We start from the raw sequence: 14566 nt of genomic DNA on the forward strand, positions 1-14566 counted from the left end.
GTGAAGCCCTGTGTTCTGGCCACTTCGGAGCCCCCTCTTAGCTTTGGCTGCTCGTTGGCAGCATCCATGGACCCTTAAAAGTGCCAGTGTTTGGGTCCCAGCCCCAGAGACGCTAGTCCCAAGCATAGGGATTTTCAGGAGCTCCTGGTGATTCTTCCTGGCAGCCAGAAGCTTCTTCAGCCTTTCCTTACCTGGCAGGCAGTTCTGCCAGCCCCTGACCTTGCCCCTCTTCCCCCAGCATGGGCCCAGGCAGAGGGTGAGGAGGGGGGACAGTGACCGGCCCCACCTGTCAATCCAGGGTGTACCCCTTTTGGCGGGGGCTGGAGGCTGAGCCTGGGGACCAGTGGAGAGGCTGGAGCCCCCATGTTCCCCCAGTGCTGGGGAGCGTGGGGAGGAAGGCCGGAGGGTGGTGGGGAGAGGGAGGGAGTCGTTGCTTAGGGGGTGAAGGGAGTCTCAGAGGGAGGTTGGGGCAGCCTCCTCAGCAAGCGGTGGGAAGGGGATGTGCTGCCTCCTGAGCTCTGTAAGGCCCCAACCCGGCTGGCCCTGCAGTGTGTGCACCCTTCTGAAATATTTGGAATAATTAGCAAGGGAAAGCAGCAAGTTGGCGGGGGAATGCCAGGTAAGCCTGGAGCCAGCCTCGAGTGAAAGGAAAGAAAGGGGCTTCAGGAGAAAGGGGACCGTGGAGGCTGGGCAGGATTGTGTAGGACAGTGCCCGTTTGTGTGTGTGTGTGTGTGTGTGTGTGTCTGTGCGCACGTGCACGTGAGTGCTGGGGGAAGGGGCTGTGCACCACAAGGGTGTGCTGGCGGGGCCAGGTGCGGGCTCGGGGGAGAGATGGGTTCCAGGCAAAGCTGGGGTGAGGGGGTTGAAAGGTGCTTGCTGAGTGTCACATATTTGCTGTGCCTCAGTTTCCCCATCAGAACTCTGCTACGTTGATTCTTCACAGGCTGGAGCTGTAGGGTTTAGGGACCCCGTCTTCCATCTGCCCTGATGGCCTCCCTCAGCCCCAACCTGCATTGGAGGGAAGGCCCTGGGCGGGGTGAATGAACCCCAGGGTGGCAAGTGGGGCCCCAGGGGCTGGGGCCCTCTGACCTCACACCCTGTCCCTTCAGGAAGGGACCAAGGGAGGGAGGAGCTGGAGACAGGCCCAAGCGAGAACCGCAGGTGAGTCTGGGCAGGCCCTCAACTTGGGCGAGGTGGGGAACGTGAGCTGAGCCCTGGGCAAGAACGGCCTTTGTGAGTGAGTCCCCAGGGCCAGGGAGGGGGCTGTGCCTCCTTTGCCGCCTGCTCCTCGGGCCTGTGGGTACAGTCTCCCCATTGCACATCTAGAGGTGCCGAGGCCCTGGCTGCAGGGGACCCCCGAGGGCCGCCTCTCAGCCCCTTTCTCTCTGGGGACCCAGGGATCATGAGGAGTGCATCAGGGGACACTCTGCAGGCCTTTGGTGCCCCCCATCTTCCTCCCAGCCATTCCCCCTTGGGCCGTGGCCTCCCCAAATCTGGCCCATGCTTTTCCCCAGAGAAAGTTGCAAGCAGGTCCATTTTGAGATTTTTTTAAAACTTTATTTTTAAAAATGATTTTATTGTAAATAACTTTCTATGAAAAAGGTTAAATTGCCCGATGGGTTAGGAGAGTGGATGTGGGATGCAGCCCAGGGGGTTTATGGTGGAGCAAGACACTCCCCCGCAGGAGTGCAAGCAAGGGCACGGGGCCATCCCCCCTTCCTGGTCCCAGTGGTTCTAGCAAGCACTGCGTCCCTCCCAGTTAAGACTCAGCTGTAGCTACACTCACTACATTAGTCTGTCTGTCCCCTTTCACTCTGCAGCTTGGCTGCCCCAGCCCCTAACCCCCAGATCCCCAACTCCCCGCTGCTCTCAGCCTCAAGTTGGGCTCAAAGATTAGAGACACATACCGTCTGCCCCATCTCTAGGGATGAAGCCAGAAGATCCCAGAGGCCTTAGAAAATCTCCTGGCTCCACCCGGCACCCCGGCCTCGTTTCTGTCTCCTCTCTCTTCCCCCCTCCACCTAGCTCCTACTCACAGACTGACAGGAGAGGCCTCTTGGGTGTTAATTTGTAGTCACCTAATCAGTATTTCTTGTACCTGGGAATTTTCTCTGGATAGAGACCTGGGGAGGAGAGCAGGAGAGAGAGAAGCTTCGAAGCTAAGGTGTTCTGGGGCGGGCCCTGTACTGATGTTTCCAGCTTGGCCAGGGCCCCTCCAAGCCGCAGCTCTCATAGTGCAGGGCCCTTAGCGTGTCTCTGGGGCAGCGAAGAAGTGGATCAATGAAACACTGTGTGTATGGGGGGCTGGGGAGCGGAGGCAGCAATTTTGGTCCTGGGCCCCAATTCTCAGCCTGCTGGACTAGAATCTGAGGATGGCCTGGGCTGGGGGCCATGTGGCCTGGTGGGGTGACCTGGCCCAGCCCCTGCCTGGGCAGTAGGGTGTCCATGGGCCTGCACTGGTGGGGAGGGGGGCAGTCTGGGCCCAGACTTTGGTGCTGTCTGGAGGTGGGGCAGGGCCTGGCTTCTTACAAGAAGGCGCCCAGGCTGGCCCAGTCATGCAGGTCAGAGGCCAGTGTGGCATCCCCAGCCTCAAAGAGGGGCTCGGGGGGCAGGGAGCTACGGGTGCTCTCGTCCCAGGGGTGCTGCAGGAAGGATGTGGCCAGGAAGGTCTCATCAAAGTCCAGGCTGTCAGTAGCCTGCTCCACTGGAGGCCTCCAGGTAACAGGGCACTCGATGTGGTGGCCGTGGATGGGGAGGTCCACGTCCCCGTGTGAGGCAGGGCTCAGCGGCGGGATCAGCTCCGAGGTCTCCAGCGTGCCCAGCTCCCCGTCCAGCGTGCCAGCGTCCAAGATGGCCTCCCAGTCAAAGTTGCCCTTGAGGGTTTCCAGCTCACCCTGCTCCTCCTGCGTCAGCAGCAGGGGGCTGGAGGGCCGCGGGACCTTGGCCTCCTGCTTGGGCAGCGGCTGTTGACGCTTACGCCCCAGCCTGCCCTCGCCTGCACCCCAGCCCGCCTCCCCAGTGGCCTCCTCGAGCTCCCGCAGCAGCTGCTGGGCCTCCGTGCTCACGGTCAGTGGCCCGGCCCATGGGGCGGCGCTGGGCTCCGGCGCGGCCTGGCCGGCAAAGGCCGGGTGGATGTGGACGGGGGGCAGCCGCCGCTTCTTCAAGGCCCCACTCAGCAGCCGCTCGGCGTCCTGGGGGTCAATGCGCCAGAAGCCCCCCTTGCCTGGCTCGTCCTTCTCCCGAGGCACCTTGATGAAGCCCTTGTTCAGGGACAGGTTGTGGTGGATGGAGTTCTGGACACAGGGAGGTAGGAGAGAAGGAAGACAGCTGGGAGAGTGGGTGGGTTCAGTGATGGGGGGTTCCTAGCGCCACTGCCAGTCCCACCACCACCTTCTCTCTGATGGGGGCAGGGGAGACAGAGGCGCTGCTCCGACCGGGAGGCTCTGGGGCACCAGGCACGGGGCACCAGGCGCTGGGAGTGCTGTCGGGGGCTTTTGTTCCCTTTTGCCAGGATATCTGCCTGCTCAGTCATCCGAGCCCTGAGCCGCAGGGTGGCTCTCAGTGCCACCCTGTCCTGCCCTCCCTCCCTTACCCCGCAGCTTGCGGCCTCTGGTCAAAGGCCTTGGCTCCCCCAGGGCCTGGACGGCCATCTCCCTCTGCATGGGCCTGGCTGGCCTTCTCTGTTTGTGAAATGAGTGAGTGGGTGTGAGGGTGTGTGTGTGGGGGTGGGGGGATGAAGTGTGGGAGGATCTGGTGACTTTCCTTGTTTCTAGAGCCGGCTGCTGGCCTGGACCCTCACCCACCATGTCCCCCTCCTCCCACCCCAGGCTCTGAGGCCTCAGTTGATTATTACCCAGCCAAGAGCATAGCGCTCATTCCTGGGGCCTCTCAGGCTTGGGGTAGGGTGGGGGGTGGTGGAGGGTCTCTGCTTTCTCACCAAGGTTACAAATGGTACCTGCCCCAGGGTCAGGGCCCAAGCAAACGTGGAATAGCTGGGACCAAAGGAACTGTGATCCTGTGACCTGTGCCACAGGGAAGGATCTGTGCATCTTCAGGGTCTCTGTGCCCAAGTAGCCCCTGATCCTGATGGTCGAAGATGCTCAGGGCAGTGTGTGCCCAGCCTGAATCACCATCCTGCCTTGTTCACGCCTGGGTGCACAGTCCAAACCACGCTGGGGCACAGGGCTCTGGGGCCTGGTGGGTGGGGCCAGCAGGTGAGTAGTGCCCCCTGGCAAGACTGGGATGTTTACATGGTGGCCTGGGCCCTTTGGCTGCTCTGTGCCAGGTTCCGGAGACTTGGAACATGAAGCCAGTGTGGGAGGAAAGAGCCCCTGTGGAAAGCACGTGGCTGAGGTAATTGTCCCCCCAGGGAGGTTGATGAGAAGAGGGGGAGGAGTGTAGGCAGGAAACTAGGGAGGGCTTGGGGTGGGGGCTGGCACAGCAGCTTTCAGAAGGCCCCGTAGCCCTTCCACTGGGACACAGATGGCCTTCACACCCCGCAGCACGCCTCTCTCCCCTCCCAGAACCCCTCCAGCCAACTGAAAGCAGGCAGGATGCAGAGCCTGGCAGGAACGATGCTCTGCCTCCAGTCAGGCCCTGGCAAACTGACCTCGAGGAGGGTAGTGTCTAGGAATTCCAGGACTTGGGACAAAAATGTGTCCCTCAGTCCATCAACCTACCCTGGGGGGCTGTGTCCATGCATAGTTCAGCCCTGGTCTTTGGGCTGAGCCTGCCGGATGAGTGACAAGTTCTTTCCACTTGAACCTCTATGTCGGCACCCCTACAGCCCTCTGAACATCCTCCCTCCTCCGTCTCTGAAGTCAAAGGGGCATCAGTCCAAGCACTGGGCTCCCTTGAGGTCCTTCCTCGATGGCATTCCTCTCTCGGGGCCCTGGCCGTACCGCGCCTACTTGGCCTGCGCATCTGGGATGTGAGTCCAGTCCGTGCGGGCATGGGGAGGGAGGGAGGGAGTGCCTCCCCTACCTGCCAGGTGGGATCAGCGTGGCGGAAGTAGCAGAAGTTGTCCGTGATCCACTTGTAGATGGCCGACAGGGTGATCTTGGTGGCCTTGCTGGCCTGCATGGCCATGCAGATGAGCGTGGCATACGAGTAGGGCGGCTTCACGTGCGGGTTGGTGGCGTAGTCCACGTCGTCGGTAGGCGAGGCCTGCAGCCCCGAGGGGGCGCTCCGCGGCGTGCATGAGTACGTGGGCTTGCCAGGCGTGTGCGGCTGCCCCAGGCAGGCGGGGTCCACCGCCAGGGGAGACCCCGGCTCGGCCGAGCCTGACAGCTCCTGGTAGCCGTGGGGGTCGGTGTTCCCCGAAGGCAGGGCGGGGACCTTGGCGTTGATAAGGGAGAATTCCTGCAGCCACTGCAGGATGGTCAGGCTGTCATTCAGGATGTTGGACTCCTCCAGGCCGCCTTCCGGTCCGGCCTCCTCCGCTGCCCCTGCTCCCGAGACGCATAGCCAGCTCTCCGCCATATCTGCGGGGACTCTCCGAGGGGGCTGTCAACATCCACGAGCCGAGCCGAGGGTGGCCGCCGAGCTCTCCGGCCCGCTGACTCCCGCGGCTTCAGTTACGCAGCCTCCCGGAAGCGGGCTTCCATCCCGCGATCTGGGGGTAGCCTCCTCCAAACTGAATGTGGTGCCTGCGGGGACCAGAGCGGGGACTGAGCCCTCTTTCCCCACTCCCGAGGGGAGAGTGTGTGCGAGGGGGGAGGCTCTTACTAAAATCCTTCCTGCAGCTGGGGAGGATCTTTTACTGCCAAGGTCTGGGAAACAGAAGGTGTGCCCGGGGGTCCGACACACATGGGGTTCGCCTCGCTCTTTTCCTCTTTGATCTTTTAGAGGAGACTTAAGTAGCCAAACGAGGGAATAGTGTAGGGGCATGCGAGGCCACCCCTTTCTCCCTCAAAGCGGGGAATTAACACCCCTCTCTCCGTCCACAACCAATGGAAATGGGGCGAGAGAGTCCAGGAGGGCAGTACGACGGGTCGGGGGGCGGGGGAGGTCGTCCGATCTTTGAAAAGGGATATTAGGAATGGGATCAAGGGGAAGGAAGGAAACAATACAGAGAGTTATAAGGGGGCGGGAAGTGAGTGTCCCCCAAACGCCTCTGATGTCAGTCCCCGGGCCCACCACTTCCGTCGGGGACGGATGGGAGAGCGGGCTGCTACTGACGCCCTCCCTTCCCAAGGCCTGCAGCCCTCCCCGTCCCTTACGTGGCTCAGAGCGCAGCCCGGGCCAAAGGAAGGTTCTCAAAGAAATTCCTCCCACCGCCCACCCTCACCGCGGCTCTCTGCTCCCAGCTCGAGGGCCCAGCCAGCAATCCTCGTCGCCACTCACGCCCGACGGCGCCTCTCTGAAAGCCAGCGGCCGGGGACCGGCACTCAGTAGCCGCTCGCAAGGCGTCTCCTGCTGCCGTGGCGACGCCCCGCCCATATAAACAGCTTCCGCTTCTGCCGTTGGCCAGGGCGTCTCCAAAGAGACCGCGGGCTCTTAACCGCTCTCTCACGCGGTAACTCTCTTCCAACTCCCTCCTGCCGCCCTCTCCCGCGCGCGACCCAGACCCCTACCCGCCACCGCGTCCAGGCTCCGCGCATTCCTGCCCGAGGGCCCCGCGCAGGGCTCGGAGAGGCGCGCGGCTCGGCGCTCCCGCAGAGGCCCCGGGGCCCTCGGTGAGCAGTTTGCCGCGGGATCCGTACTCCGCCCCACCCCCTTCCCATCTGGGCTGCTCAGAGGTGGCGACGGCTCCTGGGACGCAGCCCGTGGCGCGGGGGCCAGGGCTGGGTGCATGCTTGGGGCTTTCCTTTCCTCTCCTCTGGGCTGCGAGTGGCACTTGCTCACGTTTCTGCGGCCTGTCCCTGTCTACCGACCGAGTGTCGTCTTGGTGCCCGCAAGCAGGTCTGACTCTCCGATGCCACCTGCCGCTCAGGTCCGCAGAAACCGCAGCCCCGGTCGCAGACACCCCAAGGCGGCTAGGGTAATCCAGTGTTTCCCGGAAAGCGCTCCCTCCCCGCCCCGTCCTCAGCAAGATTCCCAGAAGCTGACATTCCAGAGGCTTCTTCGGAAGTGCTCTCCCTTCTTTCCAGATAGCCGAGGAAACAGAGCCGGTGGGTGAAACCCAGGAAAGCCGTGGACTTGCCAAATTCTTTTACTGGGGTCATTTGCCCCATTAATTTCACCAGCCTTTAAGTGACAGACTAACGGTGGACTGTGGTCCTTCCTCCTCCCGTCCCCCAGCCTCCCTCCAGTCACCAGCTTTCCTGCTCTTCAGGTACTGAGGAGCTGCAGTTGGAAGTTCTCTGGTTGAAGGGGGTGGGTGCAGGTGAGGGCTCCTTATCAGGCCTCTGCGCAGGAGCTGTGCCCGGGGAATGGTACACCAGCTCCCACCCAGAAACATGTCTTTCCCTCTACCCCTTGCCCTCTCTCACTCCTCCATGTCCAGCTTGTCTTGAGTCAAAGTTTTTTTTTTCTTTCCAAGTATTTATTGTTTTTATTTTTATTTTTATTATTTTTTATTAGTTTCTGCTTTATAACAAAGTGAATCAGTCATACATATACATCTGTTCCCACATCCCTTCCCTCATGCATCTCCCTCCCTCCCACCCTCCCCATCCCACCCCTCCAGGCGGTCACAAAGCACCGAGCTGATCTCCCCGTGCACTGCGGCTGCTTCCCACTATCTATCTACCTTACGTTTGGTAGTGTATATATGTCCATGCCTCTCTTTCGCTTTGTCACAGCTTACCCTTCCCCCTCCCCATATCCTCAAGTCCATTTTCAAGTAGGTCTGTGTCTTTATTCCTGTTTTACCCCTAGGTTCTTCATGACTTTTTTTTTAATTCCATATATATGTGTTAGCATACGGTATTTGTCTTTCTCTTTCTGACTTACTTCACTCTGTATGACAGACTCTAGGTCTATCCACCTCATTACAAATAGCTCAGTTTCGTTCCTTTTTATGGCTGAGTAATATTCCATTGTATATATGTGCCACATCTTCTTTATCCATTCTTCCGATGATGGACACTTTGTTTGTTTCCATCTCCAGGATATTGTGAATAGAGCTGCAATGAACATTTTGGTACATGCCTCTTTTTGAATTATGGTTTTCTCAGGGTATATGCCTAGTAGTGGGATTGCTGGGTCATATGGTAGTTCTATTTTTAGTCTTTTAAGGAACCTCCATACTGTTCTCCATAGTGGCTGTACCAATTCACATTCCCACCAGCAGTGCAAGAGTGTTCCCTTTTCTCTCCACCCTCTCCAGCATTTATTGTTTCTAGATTTCTTGATGATGGCCATTCTGACTGGTATGAAATGATATCTCATTGTAGTTTTGATTTGCATTTCTCTAATGATTAATGATGTTGAGCATTCTTTCATGTGTTTGTTGGCAGTCTGTATATCTTCTTTGGAGAAATGCCTATTTAAGTCTTCTGCCCATTTTTGGATTGGGTTGTTTGTTTTTTTGCTATTGAGCTGCATGAGCTGTTTTTAAATTTTGGAGATTAATCCTTTGTCAGTTGCTTCATTTGCAAATATTTTCTCCCATTCTGAGGGTTGTCTTTTGGTCTTGTTTATGGTTTCCTTTGCTGTGCAAAAGCTTTGAAGTTTCATTAGGTCCCATTTGTTTATCTTTGTTTTTATTTCCATTTCTCTAGGAGGTGGGTCCAAAAGGATCTTGCTGTGATTTATGTCATAGAGTGTTCTGCCTATGTTTTCCTCTAAGAGTTTGATAGTTTCTGGCCTTACATTTAGGTCTTTAATCCATTTTGAGCTTATTTTTGTGTATGGTGTTAGGGAATGATCTAATCTCATACTTTTACATGTCCCTGTCCAGTTTTCCCAGCACCACTTATTGAAGAGGCTGTCCTTTCTCCACTGTACATTCCTGCCTCCTTTATCAAAGATAAGTTGACCGTATGTGTGTGGGTTTATCTCTGGGCTTTCTATCCTGTTCCATTGATCTATCTTTCTGTTTTTGTGGCAGTAAAACACTGTATTGATTATTGTAGCTTTGTAGTGTAGTCTGAAGTCAGGGCGCCTGATTCCTCCAGCTCCGTTTTTCGTTCTCCAGATTGCTTTGGCTATTCGGGGTCTTTTGTTTTTCCAAACAAAGTTTGAAATTTTTTGTTCTAGTTCTGTGAAAAATGCCAGTGGTAGTTTGATAGGGATTGCATTGAACATGTAGATTGCTTTGGGTAGTAGAGTCGTTTTCACAATATCGATTCTTCCAATCCAGGAGCATGGTACATCTCTCCATCTATTTGTATCATCTTTAATTTCTTTCATCAGTGTCTTATAATTTTCTGCATACAGGTCTTTTGTCTCCTTAGGTAGGTTTATTCCTAGGTATTTTATTTTTTTGTTGCAATGGTAAATGGCAGTGTTTTCTTGATTTCACTTTCAGATTCTTCATCATTAGTGTACACGAATGCCAGAGATTTCTGTGCATTAAGTTTATACCCTGCTACTTTACCAAATTCATTGATTAGCTCTAGTAGTTTTCTGGTAGTATCTTTAGGATTCTCTATGTATAGTATCATGTCATCTGCAAACATTGACAGCTTTACTTCTACTTTTCCAATTTGGATTCCTTTTATTTCCTTTTCTTCTCTGATTGCTGTAGGTCGGTGGAGGTGAGGGCTCCTTATAAAGCCTCTGCGCAGGAGCTGTGCCCAGGGGATGGTACACCAGCTCCCACCCAGAAACATGTCTTTCCCTCTACCCCTTGCCCTCTCTCACTCCTCCATGTCCAGCTTGTCTTGAGTCAAAGTACTTTTTTTCATCCCAAGTATTTATTATTTTATTTTTCTTTTATTTTTATTTTTTATTAGTTTCTGCTTTATCACAAAGTGAATCAGTCATACATATACTTCTGTTCCCACATCCCTTCCCTCATGCATCTCCCTCCCTCCCACCCTCCCCATCCCACCCCTCCAGGCGGTCACAAAGCACCGAGCTGATCTCCCTGTGCTTTGCGGCTGATTCCCACTATCTACCTACCTTACGTTTGGTAGTGTATATATGTCCATGCCTCTCTTTCGCTTTGTCACAGCTTACCCTTGGTTGAGAGTCCGCCTGCTGATGCAGGGGACATGGGTTCGTGCCCTGGTCTGGGAAGATCCCACATGCCGTGGAGGGGCTTGGCCCATGAGCCATGGCCGCAGAGCCGGCGCGTCCGGAGCCTGTGCTCTGCAACGGGAGAGGCCACAACAGTGAGAGGCCCACGTACCACAAAAAACAAAACAAAACAAAACAAAAACATTTGTATTTCCACTAATAAACTCAAATTATCTTTGCTTTTACCCATCACACTCCCCAGAGCCTTTTCACAGAATTGTCACTGGTCCCCTGGCCACTATCCTGCCGCCTGTGTGATACTCCATCAGATTCCTTGGAGGCCCGTCTACCTAGCACGGCCTCGCGATTCTAATCGGCTCACCACCTACAATGGTCAACTCAGATTTCCTCCCTTTGGGAACCTTGCAGAGCAATCTCAGAGTATACCATCGTCCTCCCCCACCGCATTGGTCTTGGGGCCAAAGAAGACCCAGAGGCTTCTTAGGGGAAGAGGTGCTGGAATGACACAGGTGCTTTCTCAGCATCACTCCCACAAGGGTGACGAGAGCAGCAAGGATGGGAATCTGAGCCATCGTTGCCGCCAGGAGTGGCAGAGCACCTGTGGGCCTGGGGAGGGTGGACCATGGGATGCCCCCCGGGCTCCCTCCTTGTGGGCGCTCCGTGAGGGGAGTGGCATCCGTGTGGGGAAGGAAACAACGTGGAGAGGGGGACCAAGTGCCTGAGAAGCTGTCCTGACGGCCAAGCCAGCCTGAGGCACCTCAGTCATAGGATGGAACTTTGAACTTACAGCTGAGCGTGGTGAAGTCTGTTGATTCCACGGGACCTACCACAGTGGATGCTCCTGTCATTAACCCGACATTAACCCAACAGATGCTTCCAGAGAGTTCCCCAGCTCTTTACTACCAGCGTGACGCTAACAGCAGAAACCGAGAAACATTTTACCAAGAGAGCAGATGCACTTTCCTTCTCCTGTAAGAGCCCTTGAGACCTCGGGGTGAGGCTACGATGCGACCCTCAACACCCTCTCCCGGCAGCCACCACTGTCATTCGGTTTCATGTCTGGCCTGAACGGTGAAGCCAGTTTAATCTGAGAATGGCTGGCTCCCGAGATCACCGTAAAGAAGCCCAGGCATTGTTTTCCTTCCAGGTCTCGCTCCCCTGCCGCAATCCCAGAGTGGAATAAACATCCACCAGCAGGTTGCCTGGAAGGAGTTAGGGAGAGGAGGAAGCACAAGGCCTGGGGTCAGTTTCCACCAGCATGGGTGGCTGAAACAATTCCCAGGAGCTCTCTCTGCCAAACACGGGGGTTGGTGGGGAGCCACTGCGGGGAGGCAGGAGCCTAGATTCCTCTCTTGAAGCCCAGTGAGCGGCTGGCCGGCACAGCTGCCACAGACTCAGGGCGGAGTGAGGGCAGAGATGGCATCTTCCCCAACTAGTGACCAAAACAAATCGTGCCCGTAACCTTTGCCACAGAAGCATCCCCGCTTTTGTGGAACAGGGATTAATCTAGTCTCACAAATTTTTTTTTTCCTGGAAAATTTCAGCATATTAAATACAGGCTCTTGCCAGTTAGGAATGGAAGCCCCAGTGAGGGCCCCTCGGATGTGCGCGCGCCCAGCAAGCTTGGGGTTGGGAGTGGGTGAACATGAACTTTCACATGAAGTCTGGATAACCTAAATGAGTTTCAAAATGAACAAACTGGACAGACAGACGTACATTTGGCAAAAAGACATGAGAAACAAATGGACAGACAGAAGCCAGGTAAAGAGTGGGAAGGCAGGAAGTGAAGTGCACCCTGGACCTCAGCCTCTCTGGCCCAGGCCTGGCTGGGTCAACGCTAAGTGGAAAGGCTGGCGAGCCCCTGGGAAGGCCGTGGGAGGTGTCTCTGGGGATTACGGCTTCCTCCACCACAAGCCTGCATGGGGCCAGAGGGGTGAGGACCTGGGTCTTTTGCAAGCTGATGGAGAGTGGCAACCACAGGAGTTTGTGTCCCTCCAGCACCTGTAGCCACGTTGCCAAGGGAGTAAAGCACTGGACCCACGATGGGACGTCGCTGTCCTGAAGCTTAAGCATGTCCAGGGCATGTTTAAGAGATTACAAACCATGCAACATGAAGGCAGTCTCTGCCGTGAACCCAGGAGGGGCAATTTCGACCTAGTCCACCGGGCAAGACGTGGCTTTAGAGCCATGGTTGGTGAAGCCCTTGGTGAGCACGGAGCAGAGGGACATCAGTGCCCAGAGTGTGACTGACAGGTGGGCTCCTCCTGAGAACTCATCCCGGATTCAGTTTAGTGTCATGAGAAGGAATAAGGGGCACGTTGATGACCCTGATTGAATTTATAGAGTTAGGGCTCCAGGGAGAAGAGTCACCCTCGACCCCTGACCGTTCCTTTGGGATCCAAATCTAGGGAGCACAAGGCAACTGGTGGTAGCCCAGGGCTCACTGGGTCACAGAGCTAGTCTCTAAAATGCTGGCTTTGAAATTCCTCTCTGATCCTAACTAAACACTGTCCTCTGAGGGGCTACAGGTTCCCTTTTCAAGGGCTCAGGCTCTCTTTCCAAGACCTTATCACAGAGGCCGTGTCTGCCTTAAACTGCCTGTTGATGGAAACAAGACCAGGCCCCCTGCCATGGGACCTGCAAGATCATGATGGAGGGGACACGGTCAGGTCAAATCGGAAGGCTTTGGAGGTATTTTTGCGCCTTTCTCCATGCCCAAATAGTTTCGCTTAGAGCAGAGTCGCTCTTTGCCCAAGGACTCTCCCGAGGCCGCCTCACTTCCTTTCAGCAACTGGCTCCCAGCACCTTAGCAAAGCCCATGCCTTCTTGCAGGAACTGCAGGGCAGGAGATGGGTGTCCCAAGGTGAGAGCAGGGGTGCGAGCAGGGGAGCGTCTCCCACCAAGTTCATGTTCAGCAGACTGCCACTCACCGGGTAAGCAGACCGCAGAGCACAGCTTATTGTCCAGTGCTTTCAAGCTGGCAATGTCAAAGTCATTGTTATTGTCACACTCCATACCTAGAAATGCGAATGTCCTCTGGCCTGTAATGGAGTTAAGGCAGTTAGAGAGGACCTGGCTGTGTTTTTCTCTGCTTTGCTGTCCTTAAAATAAAAATCTTAAGGATGGAGACAAAAAACATCAAATCATATGTTAAAAAAAAGACAATAATTAAGTGGGTAGAGTGGACAATAAAGGAAACTGTGTGGGTACGCTTGTGTTCTCGCTCTGTTCTGCTCTGTTTCCTTAACTGGCCCCTTTCCAGCCTTCATTCCTGGGAAATCAGACCCTGGGGAGGTCTGTGGGATTCGGACATGCAGACCCGGGCCCAGAGCAGAGCTAAGCCAGGCTGGAAGAGCTAGGAGAGCCACGGGGTAAGTGACCCCGGGCTCCGGCCTGAGTCTGTCGGTGCATGTGGGGTGTGTTTATGACCACAAGGCTCTGAGAAATGACTAATACATAAAATGGCAATTAAAGCTCTTTGGTCCTGTAATTTTGCACCTCAAATCAAAGAATTGCATTGTTTTTAAAATTATGATTTATTTCCTTTGAGACTTAATTTGCTATTCTGAGGATGTTTTAAGGGGCTGACCAGAAACCTACAGTCGTGTAAGATGGGAAGGGGCCAGATTTCGATGTTATTTTTTCAAGCTCCCCACCCGGTTTTTTTTCCTTGGTGAAAGGGAGAGGAAGAAACATACATCTACTGCGTACGGCATGTCAGGTGGAAACCACATATGGAATGTCAGGCGGAAACCACGTACTGCCCGGTGCCTTTTAGAAGCAAATATTCTACTGGGGACGACAATCACAATGGAGAACTCGGAGCCTTGTGCCCTGAAGACATCAACCGAGGGGAGGTAGTGCCCAACCCAGGCTTGGTTGGCGTGCGCGTGCGGCAGAGCCACAGCCTGGGCGACCACCCCTCCTCTGGCACTACTTGGCCAGGAGAGAGTGGTCATGTGCACATGCACACCCCCTGCACACCACACCGCCCCCCAAGCAACTGCCATGGACAAAGCAGAGGTGACTAGTGTGACATCTGCATCCAGGCTGGGATCCAGGTTTGCTCTGGAGGTTGCCCTTCTGTGGAGGCACCTCAGAGGAGCAGAGGGAAGAGACACCGGTTCCTGGGACGCCTGGTCCTACACTCCCAGGTGGGATTCCCAGGTCACCTCACCCCCCCACTTCCTTGCTCTATATGTAGGTCGTTCCTTCGCTTCTCGGCTTAATAGAAACAAAATTCTTCCGACTGAAGATATGATTGACTTTATTTACAAAACAGAAATAGAGTCACAGATGTAGAAAACAAACTTATGGTTATGGCGGGGGGCATGGGAGGGGAGGGATAAATTGGGGATTGGGATTGACATATACACACTACTATATATAAAATAGATAACTAATAAGGACCTGCTGTAGAGCACAGGGGACTCTACTCAGTTCCCTGTAATGGCCTATATGGGAAAAGTATCTTAA

The 14566-nt window shown here is 55.2% G+C and overlaps 2 protein-coding genes across 2 annotated transcripts in view; both read right to left on the reverse strand.

Moving 5' to 3' along the window:
* The window catches only part of LOC307067901 (RAD52 motif-containing protein 1-like), a gene marked incomplete at both ends in the record, with an annotated part of 661371 nt that overhangs the window by 332083 nt on the left and 314722 nt on the right, over positions 1-14566 (reverse strand). The gene's annotated exons all lie outside the window — the stretch shown is intronic.
* On the reverse strand, positions 2527-5482 carry LOC307068463 (forkhead box protein J1-like; the record flags this gene model as incomplete). Its single annotated transcript, XM_079726334.1, has 2 exons — positions 2527-3294; positions 4985-5482. 2 exons carry the CDS (start codon positions 5480-5482, stop codon positions 2527-2529), a joined length of 1266 nt encoding a protein of 421 aa, XP_079582460.1.

This window comes from Hyperoodon ampullatus (assembly GCF_949752795.1).
Source record: "Hyperoodon ampullatus genome assembly, chromosome: 19".
NCBI lineage: Eukaryota > Metazoa > Chordata > Mammalia > Artiodactyla > Ziphiidae > Hyperoodon > Hyperoodon ampullatus.